The sequence below is a fragment of the Mus pahari genome, chromosome 7, assembly GCF_900095145.1.
Source record: "Mus pahari chromosome 7, PAHARI_EIJ_v1.1, whole genome shotgun sequence".
Taxonomy (NCBI): domain Eukaryota; kingdom Metazoa; phylum Chordata; class Mammalia; order Rodentia; family Muridae; genus Mus; species Mus pahari.
The window spans coordinates 60,926,506-60,940,016 of record NC_034596.1 but is presented as its reverse complement, the minus strand read 5'-3'; the positions used below and the strand labels follow the sequence as shown (position 1 = coordinate 60,940,016).

Sequence of the window (13,511 nt, the reverse complement as noted above, 5' to 3'; positions counted from 1 at the left end):
AGCACACAGGCAAGCATTATTTGTGTGGTGGCCAGATATTGACATGGAATATTTTTGAGACAAAAGATGAACCTGGAGCTCACCAACTTTGCCATCCTGATATGGTGTTTGCAAACTCCTGATAGCCTCCATTTTCTGAAGTCCCCAGCACTGTATTGTCTTAGGGTTTCTATTGCTGCGATGCAATACCATAACCAAAAGTCAAGTTGTGGAGAACAGGGTTTATTTGGCTTATATTTCCAGATCATAGTCTCTTCATTGGAGAAAGGGAGGACAGGAATTCGAGCAATGCTTGCACTTAGAGGCAGGAGCTGATGCAGAGGCCATGGAGGGATACTGCTTATTGGCCTGCTTCACATGACTTGCTCACCTTGCTTTCTTATAGACCCCTGGACCAGCAGCCCAGGGATAGCACCAACAATGGGGTGGGTCTACTCCCATCAATAACTACTTTAAGTTGACATAAGACCAGCCAGCACAGCGATGAACTGAGGTTGTCAGGCTTGTGCAGCCAATATTTAGGCAGCTGAACATCTCCCAGCCCTTTGGCTTACTTAGTTGCTTAAACTGCTCTGAACCAAACACTTCACATAACCTTGATTTATTCAATAAAAATTTGTTTCACAATCTAATCAAAATGATTATGGGACATCAAAGATTTCCTTTTAAAAATAAATTATATAGTGTATAAATAAAAAGGTATATACAATATAAAGATCATTAAGAGATGAAATATTTACATATTTTAAACTGGTCATCTCAAACTACAATGATTATTGAAGTACATTAGCATTATGAGAGTTCTTTCATAGCGACTCCAAGTGTTAAGCATGTATCAGATTTCTGTCTCTCCTGATTAAGATCATTTGGTAACATTTGCATGTCAAATATATAGTGAATGTATTTATAGATCTCTTCAGCCTTTTGATGAGTTACTTGCGCACATGTGGAGATTTCTTCAGGGGAGCTGAAAACAAAGAAACAGTGAAGTTGGCTTTTATGCAATTACTATTTTGTCATAGCTCATGAGAGATGCACCTCAGTGGCAGAACATTCGCCTAGTTGATAGGAAGTGCTTTATCTAGTCACCAGCACACACTCAAACCTTCTTCCACTACACATGTAGTTAAGAGCATTAGGCCAACAGCACGGAAGCTTATTTTGTTTAAACCTTCAACAATATACTGGGCATGGTCCTGCACTCCTAACCATCCCAGCATTTGGGAAGCAAAGTTTGGGGAAAGCATGATCTACATAGTTTACATAATGGGACTGTCTCAGTCATCTACAAAAATGTAAAACTTCAGACCTGTACTGGAATAAACATCTCTGAAATCGTTCCCAAATTACTCATTTGTAGGGTCCTGAAGCTGAGATTGTTGGTATTGGAAGACTGGAACTTTAAAAGGGGGGGACTTTGGGGAAAGTCCTTAGGTGACTGGGGGTTGATACCTCTGAGGTGTGTAGGTTAGTTTTTGTTGTCAACGTCACAAAACTTAAAGCCACCTGGCGAGAGGGAACATATATTGCAAAAAGCCTTCTAGAATTATTCTATCTTACATTTACCTAAGATGACATATAGTACATATGTATACAAGATAAATATAGCTTAAATGATGTTATGCCACTATGGATGACAATGCTTCCCATAAGAGCCACAGACTAAAAAAGAACCCTAGCTAGTTGCAGGCATGAGAAACTTCCTTTCAGTAGTTAGGGGAAGACAAGGGACTCCTATAACATTACTGATGTGACCCCTCGTTGCCTCTCAGAGGTTTAAGGTATGCAAGCCCCTGATGCTGAAAACTCCACACATTTAAGACCCAGACCTCAGAAGATTCAAGTAGGATCTGACCTGAAATCTCCTTCCCAAGATCAACATCATAGTACCAGGCAGTAGCTACACCTCTACCTAGATATGATGCCTATGGACCACAGTGGACTAACTAGCATGGCAAGGTATCTCCAAAGATGCAATAGTTAGTGGCACTCATATCCTGTTAGCCAATAGCTGTTTAACTGCACACTCTACAGGAGAGAAATCATGCCTGATATGTGAACCTAGTCAACCAACTGTGGCTACTTAGGTCCTGGATCTTAGGGGAGATCCAACTCATGCTTCACTGGGAGAGCCCAATTCGTTACCAGATTTTACAACTCAACCTTACACCCACACATAATTCTCAGTCCGAACAAAGAAGCTTCTTCTAGGGAATGGGGAGATGGTTCAGAGTACTGGCTATTCTTCTAGAAGATCCAGGTTCAATTCTCAGCATCCAGCTGTTGAACTGTGGTTCAACTGCTACTCCAGTATAACTTGGGGACTTGACAAACATGGAGGCAAAGCATACATACACACATCCATACACACATCCATCCATATTTATACACACATAGTTATATATATGCATAATTATATAAAATATATAAATTATATATAATATATATAAAAATACTGCTACCAGGAACTATCAGAAGAAGATGTAAGGAGCCATCATAGAAGCTAATAACTAGCAGTTGATCTTCCCGAGATGGGCCTGCCTTGGATTAAAATCTATGACAGATTTGCTCTGATAGGCAAGGCCCAGGAAAAATTAATTTTAGGAAAGATTCCTGCTAGGTTTTAGCTACTCCTGTGATGGCTCCTGACAAACTATAAATTATGTATAATTATATGTTAATATAATTATATCAATATAAATTAATATTAATATAATTATTATATCAGGAAAGAGGGGGTGAAAAGATAGCAAGAGTCAGAGGTTAGGAAATCTGAGATTGTGTCTCCTAGAAATGACAGGGAAGCTACACCCATGGTGACTTAAACAGTACCTAAAGTAAATACCAACTGATGTACTAATGTGGGAGGGGGGAAATCTTTCAAGGCCATACCCACAGACTAAGAACTACAGGCAACTAATGACTATAGACTTCAGAGAGAGGGACAATTAATCTCTTCCAGGGATGGGCCCCAATTAGTTGATTCAAGTGGTCAGCGCAAGGTTATATTTATATAGTTTTGTGTATGTGTGCAACAAAGTAGAGGCCATTATTATGAGTGGGAGGAGCAAGGTGACATGAGAGGGACAGGAAGGTAAGGGGGAAATGACACAATTTTATTTTATTTTATTTTTTTTAAAGAATGCCATTTCTTATTTATTTATTTATTTATTTATTTATTTATTTATTTATTTATTTATTATATGTAAGTACACTGTAGCTATCTTCAGACACTCTAGAAGAGGGCATCAGATTTCGTTACGGATGGTTGTGAGCACCATGTGGTTGCTGGGATTTGAACTCAGGACCTTTGGAAGAGCAATCGGTGCTCTTAAACACTGAGCCATCTCACCAGCCCCCACCATTATATTTTAAATAAAAGCAGACTACCCACTTAGTAACTAGAGAAATGAGATATAACGATTTTTTATCATTAAGACAAGACTTTACACTCATTACATGGACATAGTACATATGATAAAAACGAGGAAAGAGTAACATGCATACACATAGAAGAATAAACACAAAATCCAGGCAACACCAGGAATCCCTAGATACACAATAATGGCATCTAGTGAGAGTGTTAGATGAGATCCCAGACAGAACTCAAAGGAATGATTGTAAACATGCCCAAAGACTAAACTCCTTTGGAACATAAACAGCTGAATGAGATAAGGTAATGTAAATACAAAAGAAGGATACAAGAAAGACAACAATAACAGAAATAGTGAAGAAAAACCAACCTGAAATCGTGGAAATGAAAACGAAGCTCCAAGGGAAGTCTGGCAATAGGACCCTGGACAGGACAGTGTGAGCAGGAAGACAAGGTGAGAAAGGACCATGGACAGGACAGTGTGAGCAGGGAGACAAGGTGAGAAAGGACCATGGACAGGACAGTGTCTGAGCAGGGAGACAAGGTGAGAAAGGACCATGGACAGGACAGTGTCTGANGAAAGGACCATGGACAGGACAGTGTCTGAGCAGGGAGACAAGGTGAGAAAGGACCATGGACAGGACAGTGTCTGAGCAGGGAGACAAGGTGAGAAGCTGGACCAGTACAAGGATGGATAAAAACGAGATAGAAATGACTGCATAAACAAGACTTGAACAAGTGTGCAAGGGGAAATTTTTCCCAGGGTCCATTCACAAAGAACAACAGGTAACTAATGACTCCTAGGAGAAAGAATTTGCCTTCAGTAGGGACCAACCCCCTCCCTTATCCAGTGCAGAAGAGTCAGCCTTGAAACAATATACTCAGAAAAACAGCAGGTTGTCTTTACATATATTCCTGCATACACATACATATTTGTGTGTAACAATAACAAAAAGAGGCTATCAGTTTGGGAAGGGTATGGGATAGGCTTGAGAGAAGGCAGCTGGGAGAGGCTGGTGTGGGAAGTGATGTAAAAAATACTAAAGTACCAGTGGGAATTCCAAGACAGACATCCTAACAACTCTCGATAAGCATAAGGAAAGTAGAAATCAGTCATAAAGGCATTTATGTTGTTTTACCATCCGGATAGGTAAACGTGTCTGCTGCTGAGCCTGATCACTTAGGCTTTATCCCTCAGACTTCACATGGTAGGAGAGAACCAACTGCTAAAAACTATTCTTTGACTTTGATGTGTACACTGTGGTAGGCAGAGAGATGCATGCACGCACACACACACGCGCGCGTACACACACACACACACACACACACACACACACACACAAAATAATAGTAACCATTTAAAAATACTAGTAAAACAGACATACCTGTTAGCCATCTTTTTCACAGATGAAAACTGGTGACACATATTTAAGGCAGTTATATAACTTATACCAGGAATACTTAAATAGAATGGAAGTGCTTCACGTTTACTAGAGTTTAGCACTGCTGGAATATGAATACCAAAATTCTTTCTTTGTTCCACCAACGATAGCTCCTTTAGTAAATCTGCAGTTTCTTCTTGTCCAGAGCTGAAAAGGATTCGGATTCCAGCGCCAACTAAGGCAGTCAGCAAACTGTCATAGCATTTCGTTCTTCTGAATTTTTTTGATATGTCTCCTAAAATTTTCACATTCAGAGAAAATGAAAAGTTTAATGACAACATCAGGGAGAACAGTTGGTATTCTCTATTATAAACTCTACTATGTCATCACTGAGTGATGCTACCTTTTACTAATGAGAAACTACAGTTAAGCTTTAAATTGATTCTCCAATATCTGATCTGAAATTAACTTACAAAAAAGGTAATTAAATATTGACTTAGTTGATATAAAATTGTCTATTTATTCTATTTTATAAAAAGATACCTGGTTGCCCTTCTAATGTTGCCTTACATTAAGCTCATCAGAAAGTCAGTTTCCAGCATTTCTACTGTATTACTTTTCCCTTTGTTTTAAGCTGTTCCAGCCAATGGAGCACATTTCTCAAAGGTGAAGCATCCAAGGGAGAACCCCAGTGCAGGTAGGGACCCACCACGGAAGCGTGAGGAAGGAGATGCTGTCCAATTTCCACACTAGTCTTTCTCACAAACCACTATGTCCTTTTACTTACGTTTCCCAATCTTTCCACGACAACTTTCAATAACAGAGTTTATTTCATCCTTATAACACCTTGAGATGAGCAGGGCAAACATGCATCTCATCAACTCTAAGAACTTGTCATTCACAGATGCTTCAGTGATTAAGCTACTACCAGAGAAATCCTGGAGCCATATTTCCAAGCTTGCATTTGTAGGTGAGACCTAGGTACCTGTTTCATTGACCTGTGTAAACCCAGTTTTCCCACGTTTACCTTTTCCTGTCATGTACACCACCACTTATACTCCCAATTACACAAACACTTACTGTCCTGCAACCAAGAAGCTGTTCAGCCTGGAGTAACTCAGCTCTTCCTACCCACCCCACAAACCCTGACTCCTGAGCTTCTTAGCCCTCTTTCTTTCCATGGCTGTACTGTTAAGGAATTCATCTCTTCTTACTATTGGTCTTCTTTTCCTTTGGTTTCTTACTCTTCAGTCTTCACAAGCCTCATTAAGATGCAATGAGTAATGAAAACATAGTGGTATTACATATGACATGACACACTTGGACAGCAGAAGAATGAGCTAAGCAATAGTTAATTTTGTTTATAGTCTTACATCTATTTGAAACTACAAACCTGCTTTTTCTCTGTCTTTTTCCACAATCACACATATCCTTTGAAACATGTTCTGCAGGCGCTGGATCTGCTCGATGAACTTGTTCTTGCTGGTATTACTTAACATTTCAGACTGAGACTTCCTTACTACTACCATTCGGCTGCTTACGATGTAGTCACAGCCATTAAGAGGACAAATCTCTACTTGTAACCCATGAACTGCTCTTAGCGAAGAGATTACTTCCAAACCCATAGTGATTTCACGACTGTCTACAAGAATGCAAGCCCTGTTTCCTTCTTGCAGGTGTCTAGGGGCTGGATGTCCCTCAGTCACATGTAGCAGTGCAGGAGAACAGGGCGCTGCTGAGGTGTCGTCACTGTGCTCCTGACCATCAGCCTGAAAGAGGGGAAAGCACTGGTCACAGTCCAGCTGAGTATGCACCAGTGCATGAATGCCACATGTGATGCTGGCTCTCCCTACTGAAAACCTTCATCACTTAAACTTCACCATAACCAAAGTGACTAGATAAAACTCGCCACCACTCGAACAGTTCAAAGTAAAGCCACAGTTGACAACAGTCAATAGGAGACTAGACAGTCATGATGAAATACAGTGAAGTCTACAACCAAACAGGGAAGAAAATAAATCTTCAAAGGGAACATAAGCAGACTGAAGTGCATCTCAGGAATAAGGACTCGAGACAAAATAGTATTGAAAAACTGAGATTAGATAACCAGAAACTCTTTCTAGCTGAAAACAAACCTTAATTGTGTTTGGATTTCTCTCTTTTGTAGTAGTGAACCCAGGGCCTCTTGCATGCTAAACAAGTGTTCTACCGTTAAGCTACATCTGTAACTCTTAAGTAACATTTTTTTTTTTCTTTTCCTCATTTTTGGGGCCAGGCAGGGATGTAAAGGTGGTAGTAGGGACTGTACCTAGCACCTTGCACAAGCTAGGCAAGTACTGTCCTAGTGAGCTGTGTCTAAAGCCCAGTAATGCTTTTTAATCTAGTTTTTAAAATTGTATTATTATGTAATGTATGCATGCCCTTGTGTACATGTGGAGATCACGGGACAATTTGGAATCAATTCTTTACAGCAACCTTTCCATGGGAACCAAGGATCAAACTCAACAGGCTTGCATGGCATGGGGCCATCTTTCCCACCCCTAGTAATGCTTATGTGTATGTGTATGTATATCTGTGTGTGTGCATGTGTGTGTGTGTGTGTGTGTGTGTGTGTGTGTGTGCCTGAGTGTGTGAATGTGCATCAATGTGTGCAGGTGCCCAAAGAGGCCAGTCAAGGGTGTATGAACCCCTCAAACTGAATTTATAGGAGTTTCAGGAACCACTAGAAATGGGTGCTGGGAACTGAACCTAGGTTTTCTTCAAGAAAACAAGTGCTCTTAACTGCTAAGTTGTCTCCAGTTTCTTAGTAACACTTAAAAAAAAAAAAAAAAATTGAGCTGAAGATGTAGAGCAGTGTTAGAACACAAATCTAGCGCATGCAGGCTCCAAGGACCAGGCCCAGCACTGTAAAGAAAACAAGAGATACATGCCTCGCTGACATGCTCAGAGGACAGAAACAAACTAAGAGCCCTGGAAATGAACTGAGCCCAAACAAACCCAAGTTCTCCAGCAGCCGAATCCCGTTCAGAATGAGTTCCTTATGTAAAGATGGTAAGTATACCCAAACCTTTGCTTTAAAAAAAAAAAAGCCGGGCGTGGTGGCGCACGCCTTTAATCCCAGCACTCGGGAGGCAGAGGCAGGCAGATTTCTGAGTTCAAGGCCAGCCCGGTCTACAGAGTGAGTTCCAGGACAGCCAGGGCTAAACAGAGAAACCCTGTCTCAAAAAAACAAAAAAACAAAACAAAAAGTCAATGGGCTGGAAATATGCTTCAGTGGTTAAGAGTACTGATTACCCTTCCAGAGGTCCTTAGTTCAATTCCCAGCAACCACATGGTGGCTCACAACCATCTGTAATGGGATCTGATGCCCTCTTCTGGTGTGTGTCTGAAGTCAGCTACAGTGTACTCATATAAATAAATCTTAAAAAAAAAAAAAAATCAAACATTCAGTGTAAAAAATAATTCTATTACATGAGAGCAGAAAGCAAGAACTGGTTAGGTGGGGACAGAGAATCTTCTTAAAATCTGATTCCTCAAAGACCCCTTTAGCCCAGTGATACTGAAGCCAAGGTGTATATAGTGCCTACACAGCTGGCAAAATCTTTAATAAATAACTACAAGTGTTCTCCAGAAAGAAATGCAAATGGTTGTATATGATTTGCTATGAAAGGAAAAACGCCTCAGAACTTTATGTTACCACCATTTCTCACTAGAGAGATTATATTCTGTTGCTGAGGTTTAAACAATCAGGAGCTCTAAGCTAACAAAAAAACAGCAAAATCCCATGGAAAAGCCAGGCAGTGGTGGCAGGTGAATCTCTCAGTTCAACGCCACCTTGGTCTACAGAGTTTTCTTCCAGGACAGCCAAGACCAACATGGGCTAATGAGTTTGGGACAAGCCTGAGCTACATAGTAAGATCCTATATTAAACATCAACAAACAGCCTCAATTAATTCATCAGGTTAGAAATTTTGGTGCATGAGAGAACATTATGTATGTAGTATATGTTTGTGTGGTATATGCACATTTGTGAATAGAAGCATGTCTGTAAACTTGCAAAGCCCAGAAAGACTAGGCGTCCTGCTCTATCACTCTTTGTCACATTCTTTTATATGACAGCACCTCTCACTAAGCCAGCCTGCCCAGGTTCAAGTTTGAGGTTGATCTGGGCTACATGAGACCCTGTTCCAAACAAAACAAAATACTATTTTTAATTTGACTGAGTTATTTAGTATAAAATTCAACACACACACACCAAATCAACACTTTTTTTCCTCTTTTTTTTTTTCAAGACAGGGTTTCTCTGTGTAGCCCTGGCTGTCCTGGAACTCACTTTGTAGACCAGGCTGGCCTCGAACTCAGAAATCCACCTGTCTCTGCCTCCCAAGTGCTGGGACTAAGGGCGTGCGCCACCATGCCCGGCCCAAATCAACACTTTTAAATAAAGCAGTGGTGGCACTTTCCCTCTTCATACATACCTTCATCTGAACTGGACGGTCCCCACACTCCTTTCTTGACTCAACAGCAATACATGGTGGTGAAGCAGCTTTGATTTTATTATGGCTCTGAGCCTTCATGCTCAAGGCTCCAGGATTGGCATCTATTATATTGGGTAGCACCTGTGGTCTCTGCCTGGATGACTGATTCCCTGCTGGATCAGAAAGGACCTTGGGAGGCACTGAGGACCCGGATGGCCCTGAAACCCACAGCTGGCCCTGCTGTGTGTGCTCAGCAGCAGCGTGGCCACCAGCACCGGAGTGTTCTCTGTCCTCCGTGATGTTTTCTTCCTCACTTGAGTCATCGTCGGGTAAGATAATTCTAGACAATTTCTTTCTTGGCCGTGTGTAGTTTTGTTTCTTGTTCATTTGTTTGAGCTTTACTGCATATCGAGTTTTATGTCCCATGTCCTCATCTGTAAAGGAATCTTTAGTTAAGTTAAAATCAACACAAATTTCTTCTTCACTTGATTGGCTTTTGAAAGACTCTTCTTCATCAACACAAAAACTGTCCTCTAAATAGTTTTCATCTTGCTCAGGAATCTGTAAGAAAAACAAGCAGAAATAGTTCAATTTACAACTAGTCTGAATTTACATTCTTTGAGGAACTAATTCTTATTCCATTCAATGAACATCTACCAAGTACATTCATTCATTATGAAAAAAATGGGGACTTGAGAGATTAAGAAATAAATAAACAAACAAACAAGCAACGTTTTACCTTCTAGAAATTTACAGTCAGCTGCAGGCAGCCCGAGAAGTAAGTAAGAAAAGCGTGTGCCAAGTTTTATGAGTGGCTGTATTATCCAGCAGAATACAGCAGTTTATGGACAGAGAAAATATGGCCTATACATGAAAGCTATCCTAACCATCCATGCCTGCTGCTGTGTGCTTGTTCTTCCAAGTGGGAGAACAAGCACACTTGAGGTGGAAGGATGCACAGTTCAGGACCAGTGCGTGTGTGGGGGGAACAGGGTAGAGGTGCAGCAGCTGCCTAGTGTGTGGACTGAGTCCCTGGGTTCGATCCCCAGGACTGAAATCGGTAAGAAAACAGATCAGTACAAGGACCAAGGGAAGATCTCATCCAAACCCAACAACATGCCGGCGCGCAAGGGAGGCAGGGCCGGCTCTGGTGACATGTGGCACTGTGGATTCATGGCAAGGTCGGCTACATAGTAAAACCCTATGACAGAATACCAATAAACCAAGATATGAAAGATCTACCTGTAATTTCTAGAAACATTTTTATGAAAAAGGAAAACAACTCAAAAGAAGTATGGCATACAATAAAATTAACTAGTAGATGATCAAATTCTATTCATTTTCTTTAAACTAATTCTCCTAGATGGAAAAAAAGAATTCATTGTAAAATTCTCCAAACTAGCTTCGACTCCTAAGTTTAGAAAGAGCACGGAAGCTTTATTAATACGACTGTACTTCAAACTGCAATCAAGGAACTCTCCACTACCATTTCTGAGATCCGTACCTGTGAGAAAATGTTCATGTTGGTATGCTTCTCACGGACCATTCTGTACTTAGTGCTCATCAATGGACTACGTACAGATTTCATGTAAATAGCTCTCATTTCAGAATCTGTAAAGATAAGAATTAAAAATAAAGTAGCAATGTCAGTTCCATGAAAATTTTCATTTAACTCTGACTACTCCAGATTTACTTAGCTCAACATCAAGCAAAGGTTTATAGAGAAGAGACACACTCACATGTGTGCATGCACACATACACACACAAACACAAACACACACACACACACACACACACACACACACACACACTCGCTCGCATGCCCAGATGTATGATTGTATGTATAGATCAATTTGGGCAACATGGTCAGATCTCATCCAAAACCCAAATACACCTCAGTGCTCCAGAAACCGAGGCAGGAGAATCTATGGTTACATGACACCCTGGATACTTAGCAAGGCTGAAGTCTGGCTGGCCTACACAGTGAAATCCTGTTGCAAAACACCAACAAAGAAATGAAAGATCTGCCTATAATTTCTAGGATAAAATGTTTTTATGAAAAATTTAATTTTTAAAAGAGAGAAAGAAAGAGAGAACTCTAAAAACAATTATTTAAAATGTCAAAGGTCAGGTGTGATGGTACATGCTTTTAATCCTACAATCAGGAGGCAGAGGCAGGCAGCTCTCTTGAGTTTGAGGTCAGCTTGCTCTACAAAGTGGGTTCCAGGAAAGCCAGAACTATGTAGTGAGAGAGAGCCTATCTTTAAAAAAAGAAATAATTAAAAAAAAAAAAAACTCTCAAAAGAACAATAATGATCATCATATTGAAATTTTTACCTTCGAAATCACTGTATAGTTGGGAAAAGAAAGCCATTTGGCAATGTGGATTAATAAAAGCAATTGAAGAAAACAATTTATCAGAGAAGGAGATCTGCTTTCAGGAAACAATGTGGTCAAATAACATTTGAGCATGCACAGTACATTCAGATTCCGAGCAAACGAGTCAGATGGGCTATTCCTCAAGTGAGATACATTGTGATTGGCGGCTCATCAGTATTCTGGCCTTTCAGAGACCAGGTCTGTGTTATTGACTCTGTCTCTGCAGTCTGGGGTAATTTAAAGAAGCAAAGTTTCCCAAGGACCACGAGATTAAAGGAAAAACGTGATTTTGGACATAGTTCTCCACATTTTTCATAGCATCTAGAATAAGACTTAGTGTGCTCGGTGTTCAGTCTTGCATGTGGCTTTTACAGATTTCAGTAAAATCTGTTAAGATTTAAAGATAACAGCAAATTCAAAGGCCCACAGACAGCAGTGCTCCTAGACCACACAAGGACTTCATCCTAGAAGGGAAGCAGGCACTGCAGACACCAGTTAGGTCCCAGTCTGGCATTGTCATACAATCTCATTACAGCAGAAGGGCAGCTAGAGGGCTGCACAGTGCACAGAGTAACAGTGGCTCCTGCAAGGACAGGACTGGTGAGGGACAATGATTAGACTCTGGCTAGCAAAGCTCACAGGATTCTCAGTGGGTGGCAGGAGCAGAGCGACAGGTAGACTTGTAATGCACAACTGAGCCCATGTAGTGGCTAGAAGGAAGGAGAGACACCCACCTCTCTTTAGGCACAGTGCCTTTCAAAGAAAAGACTTCAAAGCTTTTTTAATTTACAGAGAAATTCTTATAATTTCATGTATGGTTTAAGTACCTTTTACTACAGCTTTTAAAAACAGCACCAACAAGTTAAAAACCTATGTTTCCCCTACTTCCTCCTTAACTAGAAATTATTAATGTTCTTGTCTCATAGAAGCTTTCCAGTACATTTTGCTTTCTGGTTGACTGCATTCCTTCTCTTACTGTTTGAGATTTTTATTTTTAAGTACTTCTGTAATCAGCTACTGGGACATCTTTTTATGCTTTTGTTTTGAACAGACTGTGGCCCTGCTCTTCGTTTTCAGAAGAGAGTTTAAGGTAGGCACTGAACCCTGGTTAAATTAACATTTGATGCTTGAGCCACCGAGGTGAAGCTGGACATACTGACCTGAGTACTCAGAAGCCTGTAAATAAGTAGATCTAAAAAGAAGCATTTTGGAAATTGAACAAATTAAGGTTTTGTACATCCCAAATTTAAGCCCCATAAAGTCAAACTTCTGAGAGCCATCTTTTCATAAAGATGATAACAGACACACTGAAATTACCAAGTGTCATGATAGCACTTACCATTTATAGCCTGTGAAAGCTGGGTCTGGTCATTGACAAAGTCGAGCAGTGAGGAATCCTGCTCGTTCTCAGATTCATCATCCTCATCTGCTGAGACACAGCCCGCATCCTCTCCAGAAACCTCTGCTTCGTCGTCTAAAAACCTCCGAGCCATAGTCTGTAAAGAAACAAGAGACATGAAGACAGCCCACAGAGATGAAAAAAAAAAAAAAAATGTTCACAGTTCTTGTTCTGGAAAGTGTATACTTAGGTTTTTATTTAAAATTTTGAATTTGCCTGTAACTGTACATATTAAGGTGTATAGTGTGGTATTTCAATACATGTGTATAATGTGGGAACAACACTGAACAACACAGTTAACTGTGACCCAGAACTGCCACTAAGTTACACTGTTGCTCTAAAGGAAGTGGCTTTCTTGTCAATGTTTTAAACACATACACTAAAACAAACAAATAAAGCAAGATGAAAAACCACAACAAATCTATAGCCGGGCCTGGTGGCGCAGGCCTTTAACCCCAGCACTCGGGAGGCAGAGGCAGGCGGATTTCTGAGTTCGAGGC

The 13,511-nt window shown here is 40.5% G+C and overlaps 1 protein-coding gene across 1 annotated transcript in view; it reads right to left on the bottom strand.

The window, feature by feature from the left end:
- Positions 1-278: 278 nt before the first annotated feature.
- Positions 279-13,511, bottom strand: part of Fancm (FA complementation group M) — a 56,681-nt gene continuing 43,448 nt past the window's right edge. The window contains exons 17-22 of the mRNA XM_029541166.1: positions 12,952-13,108; positions 10,738-10,844; positions 9,234-9,794; positions 6,149-6,524; positions 4,759-5,050; positions 279-967 (exon numbers count right to left, since the gene is read on the bottom strand). Coding sequence (XP_029397026.1) covers positions 793-967; positions 4,759-5,050; positions 6,149-6,524; positions 9,234-9,794; positions 10,738-10,844; positions 12,952-13,108 — 1,668 coding nt within the window. The 3' untranslated portion in view covers positions 279-792. The remainder of the gene's footprint in view (positions 968-4,758; positions 5,051-6,148; positions 6,525-9,233; positions 9,795-10,737; positions 10,845-12,951; positions 13,109-13,511) is intronic.